The sequence below is a fragment of the Nicotiana sylvestris genome, chromosome 4, assembly GCF_000393655.2.
Source record: "Nicotiana sylvestris chromosome 4, ASM39365v2, whole genome shotgun sequence".
Classification (NCBI taxonomy): domain Eukaryota; kingdom Viridiplantae; phylum Streptophyta; class Magnoliopsida; order Solanales; family Solanaceae; genus Nicotiana; species Nicotiana sylvestris.
Window position 1 is genome coordinate 171,096,653 of NC_091060.1, and position 16,306 is coordinate 171,112,958.

At 40.9% G+C, this 16,306-nt stretch overlaps 2 protein-coding genes across 2 annotated transcripts; one reads left to right on the plus strand and one right to left on the minus strand.

Moving 5' to 3' along the window:
• Window positions 1-9,794: 9,794 nt before the first annotated feature.
• On the minus strand, window positions 9,795-10,586 carry LOC138890510 (uncharacterized). Its single transcript, XM_070173903.1, has one exon. The coding sequence runs from the start codon at window positions 10,584-10,586 to the stop codon at window positions 9,795-9,797; it is 792 nt and encodes a 263-aa protein (XP_070030004.1).
• A 2,235-nt stretch (window positions 10,587-12,821) lies between these two features.
• LOC104221853 (uncharacterized) lies at window positions 12,822-13,956 on the plus strand. Its single transcript, XM_009772990.2, has one exon. It carries the CDS (start codon window positions 12,958-12,960, stop codon window positions 13,819-13,821), a length of 864 nt encoding a protein of 287 aa, XP_009771292.1. The 5' UTR covers window positions 12,822-12,957; the 3' UTR covers window positions 13,822-13,956.
• Window positions 13,957-16,306: the final 2,350 nt, after the last annotated feature.

The window sequence follows — 16,306 nt, forward strand, 5'->3', positions numbered from 1 at the left end:
GCAGAAGAAGTGTCAGCTATCTCATCAAGAATGTCATAAGCCTCATCATAAGACAACTTCATAAAGTTGCCCCCAACAAGTTGGTTCACTATGCATTGGTTTGTTGTGTTAATGCCCCGGTAAAAGGTTTGTTGGATCATTGCTTCGGTCATACCATTGTTGGGGCATTCCTTCACCATTTTTCTATAACGCTCCTAAATCTCATGTAAAGGTTCTGTGGGCTCTTGCTTGAAGGTCAATATCTCATCTCTCAATGCAGCCATATACCCCGGTGAGAAAATGCTTTCCAAGTAGTGATGGAATGGTTGGGAAGTCGCTCAAGCCAAATCAAGTGCTTTCCCTCTAAGGGAAAATGGGAAGAGTCTCAACCACAATGCATCCTCGGACACATTAGTTTGCTTGCTCCCCCAACATGTATCCACGAACCCCTTGAGATGTTTGTAAGCATTTTGATTTGCAACACCCGTGAAATACCCACACTGCTCCAGCAATGTCAACATCACATTGGTTATTTGAAAATTGCCCGCCCGGATTCGGGGTGGGACAATAGCACTTGCATAACCTTGGTTTGGAAGCACTCTAGGAGCCACTCTTAGAGGTGGTGGGGGAGGGTCTGGAATATTATCATTGGCCTGGTGGCCTCTCCTTTGTCCGTGAGGCACAACAGGGACCTCATCTTCAACATTATCATCTACTTCCTCCCCCGGCGGAAGATCTCCAAGAGGTGCATTGTTTACGTTCGCTGCCATTTTGTACCTGAAGTTGTGACACAAACAGATTAGTAACAAAGAAGGAAAGAAGAACAATACACAAAACTAGTTAGATAGATAGCCAAAACCGTTAGCTCCCCGACAACGGTGCCAAAAAGTGATCGAGGCCAACCCTGCACTACTATTGAGTAGTGAGAGAGGTCGAAGCAACTTTTACCCGATTAAGGTCGAGATCAATTTCCACAGGGAGCTAGAAGTTGAAGTCGGGTGTCTATCTAAAGTGGAGTTATGTATTTGCTCTTAATTGCACTTCTAAACATTTTGGGTTTTGATTTACTTATAATTGTATAGAACTACAATGATCAATTAAACTAAAATAATCTAAGATTAGACTATTGCGAGTTGTTCAAATGATTAAAAGGCACTAGGGTAGTGACTTTCGCCTAGGTGGTCAATTGATGGATGCTTGAGTCTAAGGCATGATTGTCACATTTGGGGAGTATGATATAACCATTGCACGATTCTACTCACTCTACACTTCTCGGTAGTTCGAGTAATTTTGCGCGAATTGACTTTCTCAAGACCAATTGGGTATGCAAATTTGCACAAGCAATCAAGGTTCAAGTCGGGTATTACTATCTCTAGGTTTAACCCTTTAATTGGGGCTATCAATCTCTTGAGTACGACCCAATTCCTTGTTGGACCAATTTCAGAGACTTGGGCTCTCTTTCTCAAGAAGAGCCAAAGTCACTTAAACCCAAACTAATGTTTGCAACCACTAATTCAGCAATTAAACATGAAATTAGTCCAAATATCAAACACCCATAATCAATCAAGCCCTAAAACACAAGACCCATCAATTAGCCACACTAGGGTTGAGCCACAACCCTAGTTTATGGGTCTAGCTACTCAAAATTAGAGAAGAAAATAAAGAAATAGATGAAGAAAAACTCATATTAATTAATTGCAAAATTAAACTTGAAGATTCAATGTTGAAATAAAGCTAAAATTACTCAAAACAGCTAAAAATATCGAAGTCACGAGCGCAACCTTCAGTACAAACTCTCTGATAACCTAAAAATGGGAAAAAATCTATTTATACTAAGCTAAAAAATCTGGACAAAAATACCCTTGTGGGGCTAGTACGGACCGCACAAAATCACATGCGGCCGCACTAAAGCTCTTGACTTGAATATCCAGCTCTCTGAACTTAGGCATTGCAGACCGCACAAAATCGAGTGCAGCCGTGGTGGCTTCTAGTGCAGTCCGCATGAAATGGACCGCGAACCGCATCGGGCTTCAATCCTCAACTGGAAACTCTCTGAACTCTGGCCTCTGCGGACCGCGCTAAATCGAGTGCGACCGCAGTGACTCCAATGCGGACCGCAGAAAAGTAAGTGCGGCTGCATTGGCCCTGTTTGCCTGAGTTTCATACTCTTTGAACTTCACTTGTGCGGACCGCACAGAATGGTGTACGGTCGCACTGGCCCTGTTTGACTGAGCTTTGCCTTGTTTTGGTACTTGTGCAAGTTTCACTCCTTTTTGAGATGGCTTTTGACATCTTGTCACCTTGTTGATCAAACCTGTAATCAAGCACAACTTGTGAGCCTTTTGGGACTATTTTGTACACATTTCTAATCAAAACTTAAACATGAAGGAGTTTAAAATGCATCATAATTCCTAGTTATCAGTTCTCACCCGCATCATCATGTAAAGAATCAACAACCACTCCTAGGGAAGTGTTGACTCCTTGGCCAGTTCTTACTCTCTTCTTAGGTGCCATTTACTGAAAGTTAGAGCAATACACGAGTTAGATGAGGAACAGTTTCACAACCATCTTTATCGTACGATATAGAACATCAAAGAAGGGTATTATTCCTAAATGTCCAAGTAGCCTCCAACTTATAGTTGTGGTCGACAACACACTGATAAGAAGGAATCTACTAGACACGGCTCCGAGACATCCTAGGACACTTTAAAATCTTAGGCTCTGATACAAAGTTTGTCACGCCTCAAACTCGGAGAGCGCGACCGGCGCTCAACTGAGTGAACCCGGCCGAGCAAGCCTATAAGACACTTTCTACCCAACTCACTTACAATCAAAGAAGGCATGTTTTCATTAATTAGACAATAGGAAGATCATATATATATATATATAAATTACTAAGTCATTTCATTTGTTACATCATTGTTAAGTTTCAAAATATACACACATTCTTATGACTGAGTGGAACAAAAGTCTAAACCATAACATAATCTGTTGACCTTTCTAACACCCATATATAACCCACATAATGTCTATGGAGCCTCTAAATTGATACAAAAGAGTACTACAAAAGTGTCAGCGACAAGGCCTCGGCTATACCTCAAGTACAATACATAAGGGACAAAAGATGCACAACCCCGAAATGAAATCGGGCTCACCGAGACTGCTGGGAGGAGGATGTACTGCTAATGCTGATCAATATTGCCTGCTATGGAACCACCTGCATCCATTTAAGATGAAGCGCCCCCGACAAAAGGGATGTTAGTACCATTGAATGGTACTAGTATGTATAACTAAACACCATCTCATTAGAATGAACAATAATACAAGAAGGAGATAATCATAAAATCAATAAAAGCCTTAAACAACACCATAACATCAAATTAAGAGTCACATAAGTTTTCAAGTAAATTTTCATAGCTTTAGGTTGGGACATCTTTAATCCTGATATGTCATCATCCACAATACCACAACATTCTTACGCGGAGTCCGATCACGGCCCGATCGGCTAGGCCATCTCGCCAGAGGCATTACCATTTTCTATCAATCATTTTATAACATACTTCTTTCATGTCTTTCAGTTCATCGGCACTAGTGGCCACAATTGGTATAACATACTTGGCACTTGGCCGTATTTCATAATTCAAGTTCTTTTTCACATTCCTCATTACTATCATATTAACAGCAACGAGGCCTTTAATTCAAGATTTTTATCACACACGTGAGCAATTTAGAATCTAAGGCACATAAAGGCTTCTCACACAATTTGGCATAACAATATTTATTCGAATTTGATTTGAAGTCGAGGCATTGGTAGCACATGAAGTCTAGGCATTCGTAGCACATATCACATATTTTTAACACATCGTCAATTGATAAGATGACATGATGAAAGCACGGGAACGCATATTGCACATATATTTTTCAACGCAAGCACATTCAGAATAGTAATTTCTATAATGATCAATTTGGGGACTTACACCGATTGCATGAATACCAAGAGGTTCGATTCTAAGATGAGGGGGTTTTAGTCATACATACCTCAATTGAGCTTCTTTAAACTCTACAATTATCCGGAACTCATAGCAACCTCAATATATTTTAACAAATATAATAAATTGAACAAAAAATTAGGAAAATGTTCATGGTTCTAGCTCACTTGAACATTTAAATAAATACTAAGTGTGTATTAAGGTTTCAATGTCCTTTTTATGGAAGGTTTCATCATCCCACAATCCATTCATCACCATTTTTAGCTCATATTCTCCCTACACTCTTCTATCACACATGCATGCAAGATAAACAACTCTCATACTCATGAACCATCTTAATAATTACTCATTTTCAGTTTAAATTTTAAAATTTCAGGCTAGGGTATAGATTCTTACCTTTAGGATGAAGACCTAGGTTGCTTTCCTTGATAATCTTCAAAGTTTTAAGCAAGAATTGAAGAGTAGTTGATGAAGATCACTATCTCACTCTAGGGATCTTTCTCTCATTCTATAGTATCAGAAAATGAACTCACAATAGACTATGGCATATGTTTTATCGGCATGGGATCGGTTTAAAAATTAGAAATTAGGAGCCTCGACACAGATCTGCGGTCACATATAATGCATCTGCGGTCTGCAAAATGGGCCTCATAATAGCCCTCCGGAACTGGAGTTTTCTGCTTCGGTCTGCGAGGCTGGATATGCGATCAAAGCGTGGCTCGCTAAATAGTTCTACGATCACATAATGGGCCGCAAAAATAACATAAAAAATGGCCTAAATGACTGCCTCACTCTACGGCCATTCTGCGGCCTGCAGAGTGATTTTGCGACTACATAGTGGGCCGCAGAAATGCCTTATTCTGCCAACATTTTTCTTTAACTCCTCGGTGCACTATTTAACCCAAAAAGTCCGTGCCACGACCTTTAACACGTAAGCCTAACTCGGCACCACAAAATTCCGGGTTTTTAAGTAAAAATTTTACGGGGCTTTATAGCCTAATAGGCTTTGTGCCCCCAGGCTTCGATATCCTGGGCCGTCCGAGCCTACCTTAGACGTCAATCCCCGAGCGAGGTGGTCCTTGGGGTCGATGTATTAAGGGGACCAAATGTAAGAAGAAGAAAAAAAAGTAAGGGACAAAATATTTATCCGCAAGGTAGAAACTTCCTTTCATTTGTGTGCATAATATACAAGGTTACACATGTGTTCAAGCTTTTTGTCAGGGATCGGGTGGTATATGTGGGCCCAGTTCATTACCATTTAGCCCTTACAGTAAATCCTTCGACCGAGCCTAGATTTTTCAAGCACAAAGTTTCTTTCCTTGCTAAAATCATTATTTGAGGGTGATGCCCCCCAGTATTTGAGGTCGATCATAGAGAAGCCTCGGATACTGTTTATGTGATCCTTGACACTAGTTCATAGCCGATCTTCAATTCTAAGTTAGCATGATCCGTTGTTTACGCGTTAAAAACCTTGTCGGAAAACCCATTCTGGGTGCTCAGTGTCACCTTCCTTAGTACCAAGTTCTTGACACTGAAGTGTCGAAGGTTGGCTCTCCGATTATAATACCTTTTGATTCGTTGATTCTTCATTCACATATCGGAACTGAGACTCAGTTCCCCTACTTTGATCGGTATTAGAGCTTTGGTGCCATAAACCAACGAGAACGGGGTGGCCTCGATGCTAGACTTCGAGGTCATACGTATGCCCATAAGACTTCGGGCAAGATTTCCTTCCATTTTTTTGGCGTCGTTCAACCTCTTTTTGAGGTTTTGGAGTATGGTTTTATTCGTGGACTCCGCTTGCCCATTTCCACTAGGGTGATAGGGTGTCGATAAGATCTTTTTGATCTTATGGTCTTCAAAATACTTGCTCACTTTGTTGCCGACGAACTACTTCCCATTGTCGCATACGATCTCGGTCGGCATTCCAAACCGGCATATTATATGGTCTCAAATGAAATCAATAACTTCCTTCTCCCTGACTTTCTCAAATGCTTGGGCTTCCACCCATTTTTAAAAATAGTCAGTCGTAAATAATATAAATTGAGCCTTATCGGGTGCCCATGGTAGGGGACCAACAATGTTCATTCCCCATTTCATGAATGGACAAGGTGACAAGACCGAGTGTAGCAGCTCCCCCGGCTAATGAATCATCGGAACATGCCTCTTACACTCGTCGCATTTTCGCATGAACTCCTTTGTGTCCTTTTCCATGTCGATTAGTCGTAACATGCTCTGATTACCTTTCGGGCCAGCGATTCGATGCCCAAATGATTTTCACAGGTGCCTTTGTGGACTTTCCTCAAAACGTACTCGGTATCTCCCGGTCCTAGACATATCGTGAGTGAGCCATCAAACATTCTTTTGAACAAGGTACCGTCTTTGGAAAAGCTGAACTAGGCCGCCTTTGTATGCAGAGCCCTCGATTCTTTAGGATCTGAGGGCACTTTTTCGGTCTTCAGATTTTCTATATATTTGTTTCTCCCGTCCCAGGTTTGGATTGTTGAGTTTATTTCGGCTTGACCTTCTTCCACTACCGATATCATGAGTTGTACGACTGTCCTCGAGTTGGACTCATCATCATCGATCGACGATCCCAAGTTAGCAAGAGCATTGGCCTCACTGTTTTAATCCCGAGGTACATGTTTCAGAGTCCACTCCTTGAACCGGTGTAGTGTTACCTGCAGTTTATCCAGGTATCTTTGCATTCGTTCCTCTTTGACTTCGAACGTCCCATTAACTTGGTTCACCACAAGGAGGGAGCCGCACTTAGCTTATCACCTCTGCCCCAAGCTTTTAGCCAATTCGAGACCTGTAATCATGGCCTCATACTTGGCCTCGTTGTTAGACAATTTTACAGTTCTAATAGATTGTCTAACTACATTACCTACCGGTGGCTTCATACTATGCAAAGTCCGGACCCCTTTGCGTTCAAGGAACCATCCGTAAAGAGGGTCCATATTCCCGATGATGTCCCCAAGTTCAACAATAATTCTCTTTCGACTTCTGGTACTAGGACCGACGTAAAGTTGGCCATGAAGTCTGCCAAGATTTGAGATTTGATAGCAGTCCGAGGTCAATTTTTAATATTGTACCTGCTGATTTCTAGGGCCTATTTGGCCAATCATCCCCAAAGTTTAGGTTTATGCATTATGTTCCTCAATTGGTAAGTAGTTACAACACATATGGGGTGGCATTGAAAGTATGGTTTTAGTTTCCTAGAGGCGCTTAGCAAAGCGAGCACCAATTTTTCTAGGCGAGGACACCTAGTTTCGGCCTCGCCTAGAGTTCTGCTAACATAATAGATATGAAATTGCGTATTTTCTTCTTCCTGGACCAGGACTCCACTTATCGCCACCTTGGATACCGCTAAGTACAGGTACAACTGTTCGTCTTCCTTCGGAATGTGATGCAAAAGTGGGCTTGAAAGGTACTGTTTAAGTTCCTCCAAGGCTTGTTGGTACTCCGGAGTCCATGAGAAGTTCTTCTTCTTCTTCAACAGTGAGAAGAAACGATGACTCTTGTCGGAGGACCTCAAGATGAATCGACCCAAAGCGGTTATGCGCCCGGTTAACCTTTGTACGACCATGACATTATCCACTACAATAATTTTTTCTATGGTCTTGATTTTATTGGGATTGATCTCGATCCCCTGATTGGACACCATGAATCCGAGAAATATTTCGGAAAAGATTCCGAATGCACATTTTTCCGTGTTCAGCTTCATATTGTATTTCTTCAATATGTCGAAAGTTTCCTGCAAATGTTTCAAATGGTCCTCTGCTCGCAGGGACTTAACCAACATATTGTCAATATAAACCTCCATTGATTTTCCTATTTGTTCTTCGAACATCCGATTTACTAGGTGTTGGTAAGTTGCAGCGGCATTTTTTTAGTCTAAATGTCATTACGTTATAACGGTAGGTGTCGTACTTAGTGATGAATGACGTTTTATCATGATCTCTCGGGTCCATCCGAATTTGGTTGTACCCGAACTAAGCGTCGAGAATATTGAGGATATCGTGGCTGACCGTTGCATCGATATGCGATCGATGTTGGGCAAAGGGAAAGAGTTTTTGGGACATGCTTTATTTAAGTCTTTATAATCTACACACATTCTTAATTTGTTTCCCTTTTTAGGGACGACCACTACGTTCGCTAACTAATCCGGATATTTGACCTCCTAGATGGACCCTATTTAAAGGAGTTTAGATACCTCGTCCTTGATAAATACATGCTTGACTTCGGACTGGGGCCTCCTTTTCTGCTTGATCGGGTGGAACTTCGGGTCCAGGCTCAGCTTGTGAGTGGTTATTTTCAGCCGGATCCCTGTCACATCAAGGTGGGACCAAGCGAAGCAATCTATGTTAGCTATAAAGAATTGAATGAGTTTTTTCCTAAGCTCGGTACTTAACCCCGTGCCGAGGTATACCTTACGATCGGGAAAGTGCTCGATCAGTACGACTTGCTCCAGGTCCTCGACCGTTGATTTGGTGGCATCAGAATCATCGGGTATTATGAAGGACCTGGGGAAGCTGTAGTCATCGTCCTCACCTGTCCCCTACTTCTCCGGTTCGGTCAGGACCGGTGTCGGTGATTGTTATTTGGTTCCTTCTTTGGCGATCGAGCTCGTATCTTTTGTCATTCTAAGTGTGAATATCTGGACCACCTCTTCAACTGTGAACATTTCCTTTACGTCTGGTTGTTCCCCATAGATTGTTCTAATCCCTCCCGGTGTTGGGAATTTCAACACTTGGTGCAGAGTCGAGGGCACTGGCCTCATGTTGTGGATCCATGGCCTCCTGAACAGAGCATTGCACCTCATATATCCTTCGATTACATAGAACTTGGCTTCCTGGATGGTCCCAGCGACATTCACCGGTAATGTTATCTCCCCTTTGGTGGTTTCACATGCCATGTTGAATCCGTTTAGAACTCGGACTGCAGGCACGATTTGATCTTGTAGAATGAGCTATTCCATGACCATCGATCTGATGATGTTGACCGAGCTAACTGGATCAATTAACACACGCTTAACTCGAGATTTATTTACGAGTACAGATATTACCAGTGTATCATTGTGGGGCTGCACGATCCCTTCCACATCCTCGTCATTGAAAGACAAGGTTCCTTCTGGCACGTAATCTCGAGTTTGTTTTTCTCTTGTGATGGATACTTTAGTGCGCTTTAACATCGGTCCCTAGGGAACGTCAACCCCGCCGATGATCATGTTAATGACGTACTGAAGTTCTTAAATGATTCTTGGCTCGATCGCTCAAGAACTCTTGGATATGTCCGTTGTTGAATAACCAGGCTACTCCCTCTCTTAATTGTCAGCAATCCTCTGTTCTGTGGCCGTGAGTGCCATAATATTTGCACATTTGGTTAGGATCCCTTTGGGCTGGATCAGGCTGTAGATGTTGAGGCCTTTTGGTGTCTTTAATGCATCCGATAGTAGATACGATGGTGGCTGCGTCGACGTTAAAATTGTACTACGATAACCTTGGCTCTTCCTTAGGCCCGATGGGCCTGTCAAAACTATTTTTGCTCATGAGTCCCCGGTTATTTTTGACCTCGATCACTCCTCCTTTCATTTCTCATAGGGTTTCGCCTAGACCCACTACCTCTCCGGTCTCCATTGTATGGCTGATACCGATCCCTGTTTGATCTTGGTTCACGATCGACGTCTCTCTTGACTCTGTCGATGGCTTTGATGGGGTAAACAGACCCGGACGGGTCCCCAAGATGATCATCCTCGACCCTGATTTTTGATTGACATCGGTTATGTACGTCGGCCCAAGTAACAGTCGAATATTCTACCGAATTTTATTTCAACTGCTGTGAAGCCAACGAGCTTCGAACATTGAGTCCTTGGGTGAAAGCCTGAACGAGCCAATCATTCGCGATCGGAGGCAAGTCCATCCATTCCATTTGAAACCAGGACATGAATTCTCTGAGCATCTCATTATCTCTTTGTTTCACTTTGAAAAGACCTAACTTCCTGGCCTCGACCTTGATAGCCCCGGCGTGTACTTTTACGAAGGAATCTGCAAACATAGCAAACGAGTCAATAGAATTAGGAGGTAGGTTGTGATACCATATCATAGATCCCTTTGATAAAGTTTCCCCAAACTTTTTCAGTAGGACAGACTCAATCTCATTATCCTCCAAGTCGTTCCCTTTGATGGCGTACGTGTAGGAGGTCACATGCTCATTTGGGTCGGTTGTTCCATTGTACTTTGGAATCTCGGGCGTGCGGAACATCTTAGGGATCGACTTTGGAGCCGTGCTTGGAGGAAAAGATTTTTGAACAAACTTCTTTGAATCTAGGCCTTTTAATATCGGCGGTGCTCCTGGTATTGGATCAACCCTGAAATTGTAGGTTTCCACCTTTTTCTCATTGGCTTCGATTTTCTTCTCTCCCGATTCTACCCGTTTTGTCAGCTCCTCAAGCATCTTTATGATCTGAGGGTTGGTCCCCGATTCATTTTCATTCGCCCTCTCTGTGACGGGTTCATTTCTGCAGGTGACTTCCTGGGACGGCTTAGGCTCAAGTCTTCTTGGGGCGCGATTTTGGTTTTGGAGTTGGGATATTGCTACCTGTTGAGCCTGCAACATTTTGAAGATCACCCGCAAGTTGATCCAATCATCTTCTCCGTCGTGCGTATTTTGAGAAACCGATCAGACTTCCCTACAGATGCAGTTCTCAGGATCGGTAGGCAAATTTGCATTGATAGCCACATGCGAGCGTCGATCGGGTACGCGACTGAAACTCCGTTGAGGCCAATGAGGGCCATCTTCTTACCGGGTGCTACATTGTTGTTCTCGCCATGATGAACGGATTAAGCATTCACATTTAGAGGGACAGACTGGGAGTTTGACATTTCAAACTTTAACCTAAAATCAAAGATACTCCAAAGAACAAGTGTAAAATAGGGTGTGCTATAGAAGTTTGTATCAAATAGTCACTATTATTCTTAGCCCCACGGTGTGCACCAAACTATTTACCCTCAAAATCGGATAACAATTAAATTTATAAGTGGTTTTAAGGATATGCGGATTAATTTAATACCAAGCGGTAAATTGAGTTAAATTAAACAAACAAAGATGAAATGAATTCAAACCACACGAGGAGGATAATTCCAGCCTTAATGAAATATTCACTCTCGATTCGGGCTTGCAATGGCTAGCAGTGATGAACAAGAAAAAGAGCTAATAACAGAGAAAAATAATAATATATTGCATTCGAATGCGTGTTACAAAATGTGTGCTATGAATTATTAGACCCCCTTTATATAGTAGGGGAGTCCCACTCTAAGTACAACTCTGTAAAAGGTAAAAAAATCTTCTGATTAACTGATTACTGGTTCCCCATCGATACGTGCCGAGATCCCCGCCGAGATATCCAGTCGGTCACGGATATCACGGCTTTCTATTGGCCGCGCTTGATTGCCCGATAATGTTCTTCGAAGTTGTTCAAGACTAGGACCGATCCCGAACCACGACCCCGATATTCTCGAGGGTGGGCGTCATGCCCTCAGACTCCGACTCGATAAAACCTTTGCCTCGATTTCGGCCCCTTGTTATCACGTCTCGAGCTCAGCTTATCATGTCGGGGATCGGGGTGTACCATGAGCCCGGTTTTACCCGTATACAGCTCTACTACTCCTATTGTTGGGAGTGGTACTGTGAAAGAAAACCATTATTAAACTTGGAGCTCTACCTTATGAAACACGCCAGGTCAAAAAATCAATAGTGGCACTGAAGTGTTCTATCTCTGCCATTCAACCTTTTGATTTTGGTTTCATTATTGAGAAAGAGTATAAGTACCAAGTACTCCCTCCGTTTCAATTTATGTGAACCTATTTGACTGGGTACAGAGTTTAAGAAAAGAGAGAAGACTTTTGATCTTGTGGTGTAAAATGAGGCATATATATTTTGTATGGTTATAAATTATTGTGTAAAGATAAATTGTTTCTAAATAAGGAAAGTGATCATTCTTTTTGGCACGGACTAAAAAAGAAATAAATTCACGTAAATTGAAAGAGAGAGAGTATAAAAGATTCTTATAAGTGGTTTGTAAAAAATACGTGTATATTTAATTTAGATCCTTCGAAGAAATATGTGGCAGATTGGCTGTGGAGCTATTAGCTTATATTTTTTACACGTGCAAGTTGCAACCTTGGATTTTCACCGGGCTTGTTCTTTACCCTCTGCTCTATCCCAAAAAAATGTGTTAATCGTGGTGCCCTGCATTAGATTCTCGTCCACAAATCAAACAATTGTAAACTACGGATATAAACATTCATAAACGTGAACTAGTTAAAGCAGTGAAAAACTTAATGTGCATCATTCCATTAGGACCTGTATTCGGATTACTGCTGTACTTGTTTTGAAAATCGATTAATTCGAATTTACGATAGTAAATCTTATTTATGTGTAAAATACTAGAATCGACGAAGAAATTAAAGTATCAATGTGTTATATGTATACGCAAAAAATATAATTTTTTGATGAATTAATGTCAGTTAAATACATATGGTTCCACCACCGACTATAACTCAAGACTTATGACTAATAATGAAAAAGTAATACCTTGGATAATTTGATTATTATAAAACTAAAGAAATAAGAGACGGAACGTAACTCCCTTTTAGAGAGACAGTTGTTTTTAGGATGAGGAAATGAAAATCCAAAAATTGATGTTGCAAACGGTAGGAACCATTCACCATAAGTAAGACATTTTGCCACATAAGCTTAAGATAACATATTTCCACGTGTAAATCTGCACACCACATTCAAATACTCAACCCCTATGGATATTTAGGTTTACAAAGTTGTTCCAAATCCACAGATTTTGATAGATAGACTTTATGCTACTACATTTTCCTTAATTCCATAACCAATCTCAGAAACTTTTTTTTCTTTCTTTTTCCTCTGTTTTTATCAATGTCTACTCTCTGATTTTCAAGAACCCATTTTTATTTCCATGGCTTTGCCTCAAATCTTACCTTCTTCTTCTTCTTTCACTCACAAACCCCACTTAATAAACCCTACTAATAATTTCTTTTTAACCCCTCAATCTAATCCCCAATATCACTTTACCCCACTACCATTCCTCCACCGCCGTCGCCGTCGTAATAATTACACTCTCCGATGCTCCGCCTCTTCCTTCCCGGAGAAACACCACACCGGCAGCTCACCCAACTCGGATGACGTCGTTGAGCTCCCACTTTTCCCTCTCCCTCTCGTCCTCTTCCCTGGTGCAATCCTCCCGCTTCAAATCTTCGAGTTTCGTTACCGTATAATGATGCATACACTCCTCCAAACCGACCTCCGTTTCGGAGTTATTTACTCCGATAGCGCCACCGGAACCGCCGACGTCGGCTGCGTAGGCGAAGTCGTTAAACACGAACGCCTCGTCGACGACCGGTTTTTTCTAATCTGTAAAGGACAAGAACGGTTCCGGGTCAGTAAAGTCGTCCGGTCCAAACCGTATTTAGTTGCTGAGGTGACGTGGCTGGAAGACCGTCCGTCAGCTAACGGAGAAGATGACGTGGAAGGTTTAGCTAACGAAGTGGAAAATTACATGAAAGACGTGATCCGTTTGTCTAACAGATTGAACGGGAAAGCTGAAAAAGAGGCAACAGATTTACGACGGAATTTATTTCCGACGCCGTTTTCGTTTTTCGTTGGGAGTACGTTTGAAGGAGCCCCACGGGAACAACAAGCGTTGCTTGAGTTAGAAGATACAGCTGTGAGATTGAAACGGGAAAAGGAAACTTTGAGGAATACTTTGAATTATTTAACTGCTGCTTCTGCTGTTAAGGATGTCTTCCCATCTTCGGGATGAAAAACGACTTATTAGGTTGGTTACTTATTATTAATGGAAATCATGGTTTCTGTAATTTATATACAGGGTGATGATGAATTGTGTTATGAATTTGTAAATTTTGATGCCTAATACTAGTTTCGAAAGGTTTTATAATGTTGATCTTGATTTGTGTTTTGGTTCAGCTGTTGGATGGATTAACTTCTGCGGAAACTGTGTGTATTCCTTGCAGCTCGAAGTAGATTGAGTATGAATTGATCGAAAAGCAATAATCTTTTTAGGCTTGTAAATGAGAGATAGATTTTGTGATCCGTGTTTGATTTCAAGCAGTTAATGTAGCTTATTATACAAGCCAAAGCAGTGATATACATAATACATTCATCGTCTTTAGCAATATTGAGAATGTAAGCTAAACCAGCAAGGGAAGAACATTCTCTTGCACATGGGAGTTTAGCATCTTCTCTTGCTAGTTACTCTGTTATTTTACAGAAATACAGTCAAACATCTCTATAACAATCTTGTTTGTTTCAATATTTTTTGGCTGCTATAGCGAAGTGTTGTTATATAGGACAAATATTGTAACATAACATGAAAATCGGTTCCGAGAATACTTGGCTTTTATAGTGACCGGCTAACATAAAAGATGTTATAGAGAGTTCTGACCGTATATGTTGCAGTCTAGCAATCTTGCTCTCTCTTCAGGAGTATTTTACTATGCTTGCAACAGTCTAATTACAATGTCCATCATTGGAAAGAAACTGTGCGATGTTGCTGTCAATCTATGACATAAACTATACTGCTAGAGTAGTTTTTTAGTCATAGGTACTTTGATCTATCTCCTTAGTTTGAATATGAATTGATCAAAAAGCAATGATCTTTTTAGGCTTGTGAGTAGTTGTATACGATCTTTGATTTCAAGCAGTTAATGTGATTGTGATCTCGCATCCAGCATCTTTGGCAGTAGGGATTAGGGAGCTTGCCTTAGTTTGAATATGAATTGATCAAAAATGAATGATCTTTTTAGGCTTGTGAGTATGTGTATACCAACTTTGATTTTGAGCAGTTGATGTGATTTTGCACTCAGCATCTTTGACTGTAGGGACCAGTGAGATTGCTAGCTAAACCAGCAAAGGAAAAATAGTCTTTTGCATATGGGGAATTTAATCTTCTCTAGCTAGTTGGCTGTGTTATTTAAACACAAATAGATGCTGCAATCTTGAATCATGGTCTCTTCTTCTTTAAAGAGAGTTATGAATGAAAATTTTCACGAGTATTTTACTATGGTCGCAGCAGTCTAATTACAATGTCCACCACCGGAAAGACTGTGCAGCATTTCGTGTAACTACGACAGCAACTGTGCTGCAAGAGTAATTTTTAGTAACATGCACTTTGATTACCTTCTTAGTCCTTGATCTATCAGTATTCTTGCTCTCTTTAACACTGCAAAGTTGAGTAGGTTTAGTTGTACCATTTTGCTGCAAATTTTGAACCTCAATAACAGATGGCCAACACACACTATGCATTGCCAGGCGCCAGTATCCACCCTTCCTCGTAAGCCAGACATTGCATCTCGTCTGTTTATCTTTACAATAATCTTCAAATTTCAGCTTACTGATTCAATACATCTTTTCTTGCTAATGTTGGGACTAGAACTTGCAAACAAGAGGCGGAGCCAGGATTTAAAACTTATGGATTCAGTATTTTAATTATTTTAAGTCATTGGGTTCTAAATTAAATAATTTGGGCATAATTTAATAATTTTTTAAGATAAATATATGATTTGAACAAAAGTTACTGGCTTCAGCTGAACCCGTGTCTGAAGGGCTAGCTCCGCTCCTGCTTGCAAATGTTACCAACTAAGCTACCAGCTGCACTCTTGGGGGACAAAATGTGAAGATGTATCTTCTTTAAAAGAACAGTTCAACACTTGAAGCTGTTGGACTGTTGCACCAGATAAATGTCACCAGCTATAACAGTGATTAATTGTTATTAGTAGTGAAGCATTCAACATAAACTCATCCAAAATTGCAACAACGGAAACGCATTCAAAGAACAAAGAAGTGGCAAAACCCAAAGACAAAACAAAGCAATTAAAACCCTCCAAAATCACCATTCGGAAGAGAGTCCAGCAATGGCACATACTAAAAGTTTGTTAGATTTCTGGAAATGTTTCTTCCAGCTGATATTTTGTCCCTAATCTGATGAAATAGCCATTACCTTGTCAATTTCTCAAAACCAAAAACTAATATCAGAATTGCGGTCAGTTACCATATTTACCAGAAAATCTTCATTATAGAAATTTACTAGTACTTCCTTATAATTGACCTAATTATATACATATCTTTTACATTGTTAGTGTATATAACTTAAACTCAATTTTAAATAAAACGTCTAACAGTTTCTCTACAAACAAACAAATGCTGCGATCTTAACTCATGCTCTCTCTTCCTCAAAGAGATTAATGAATAGCAATGTTTATAAGTATTTTGCTATGCTCACAGCAGTC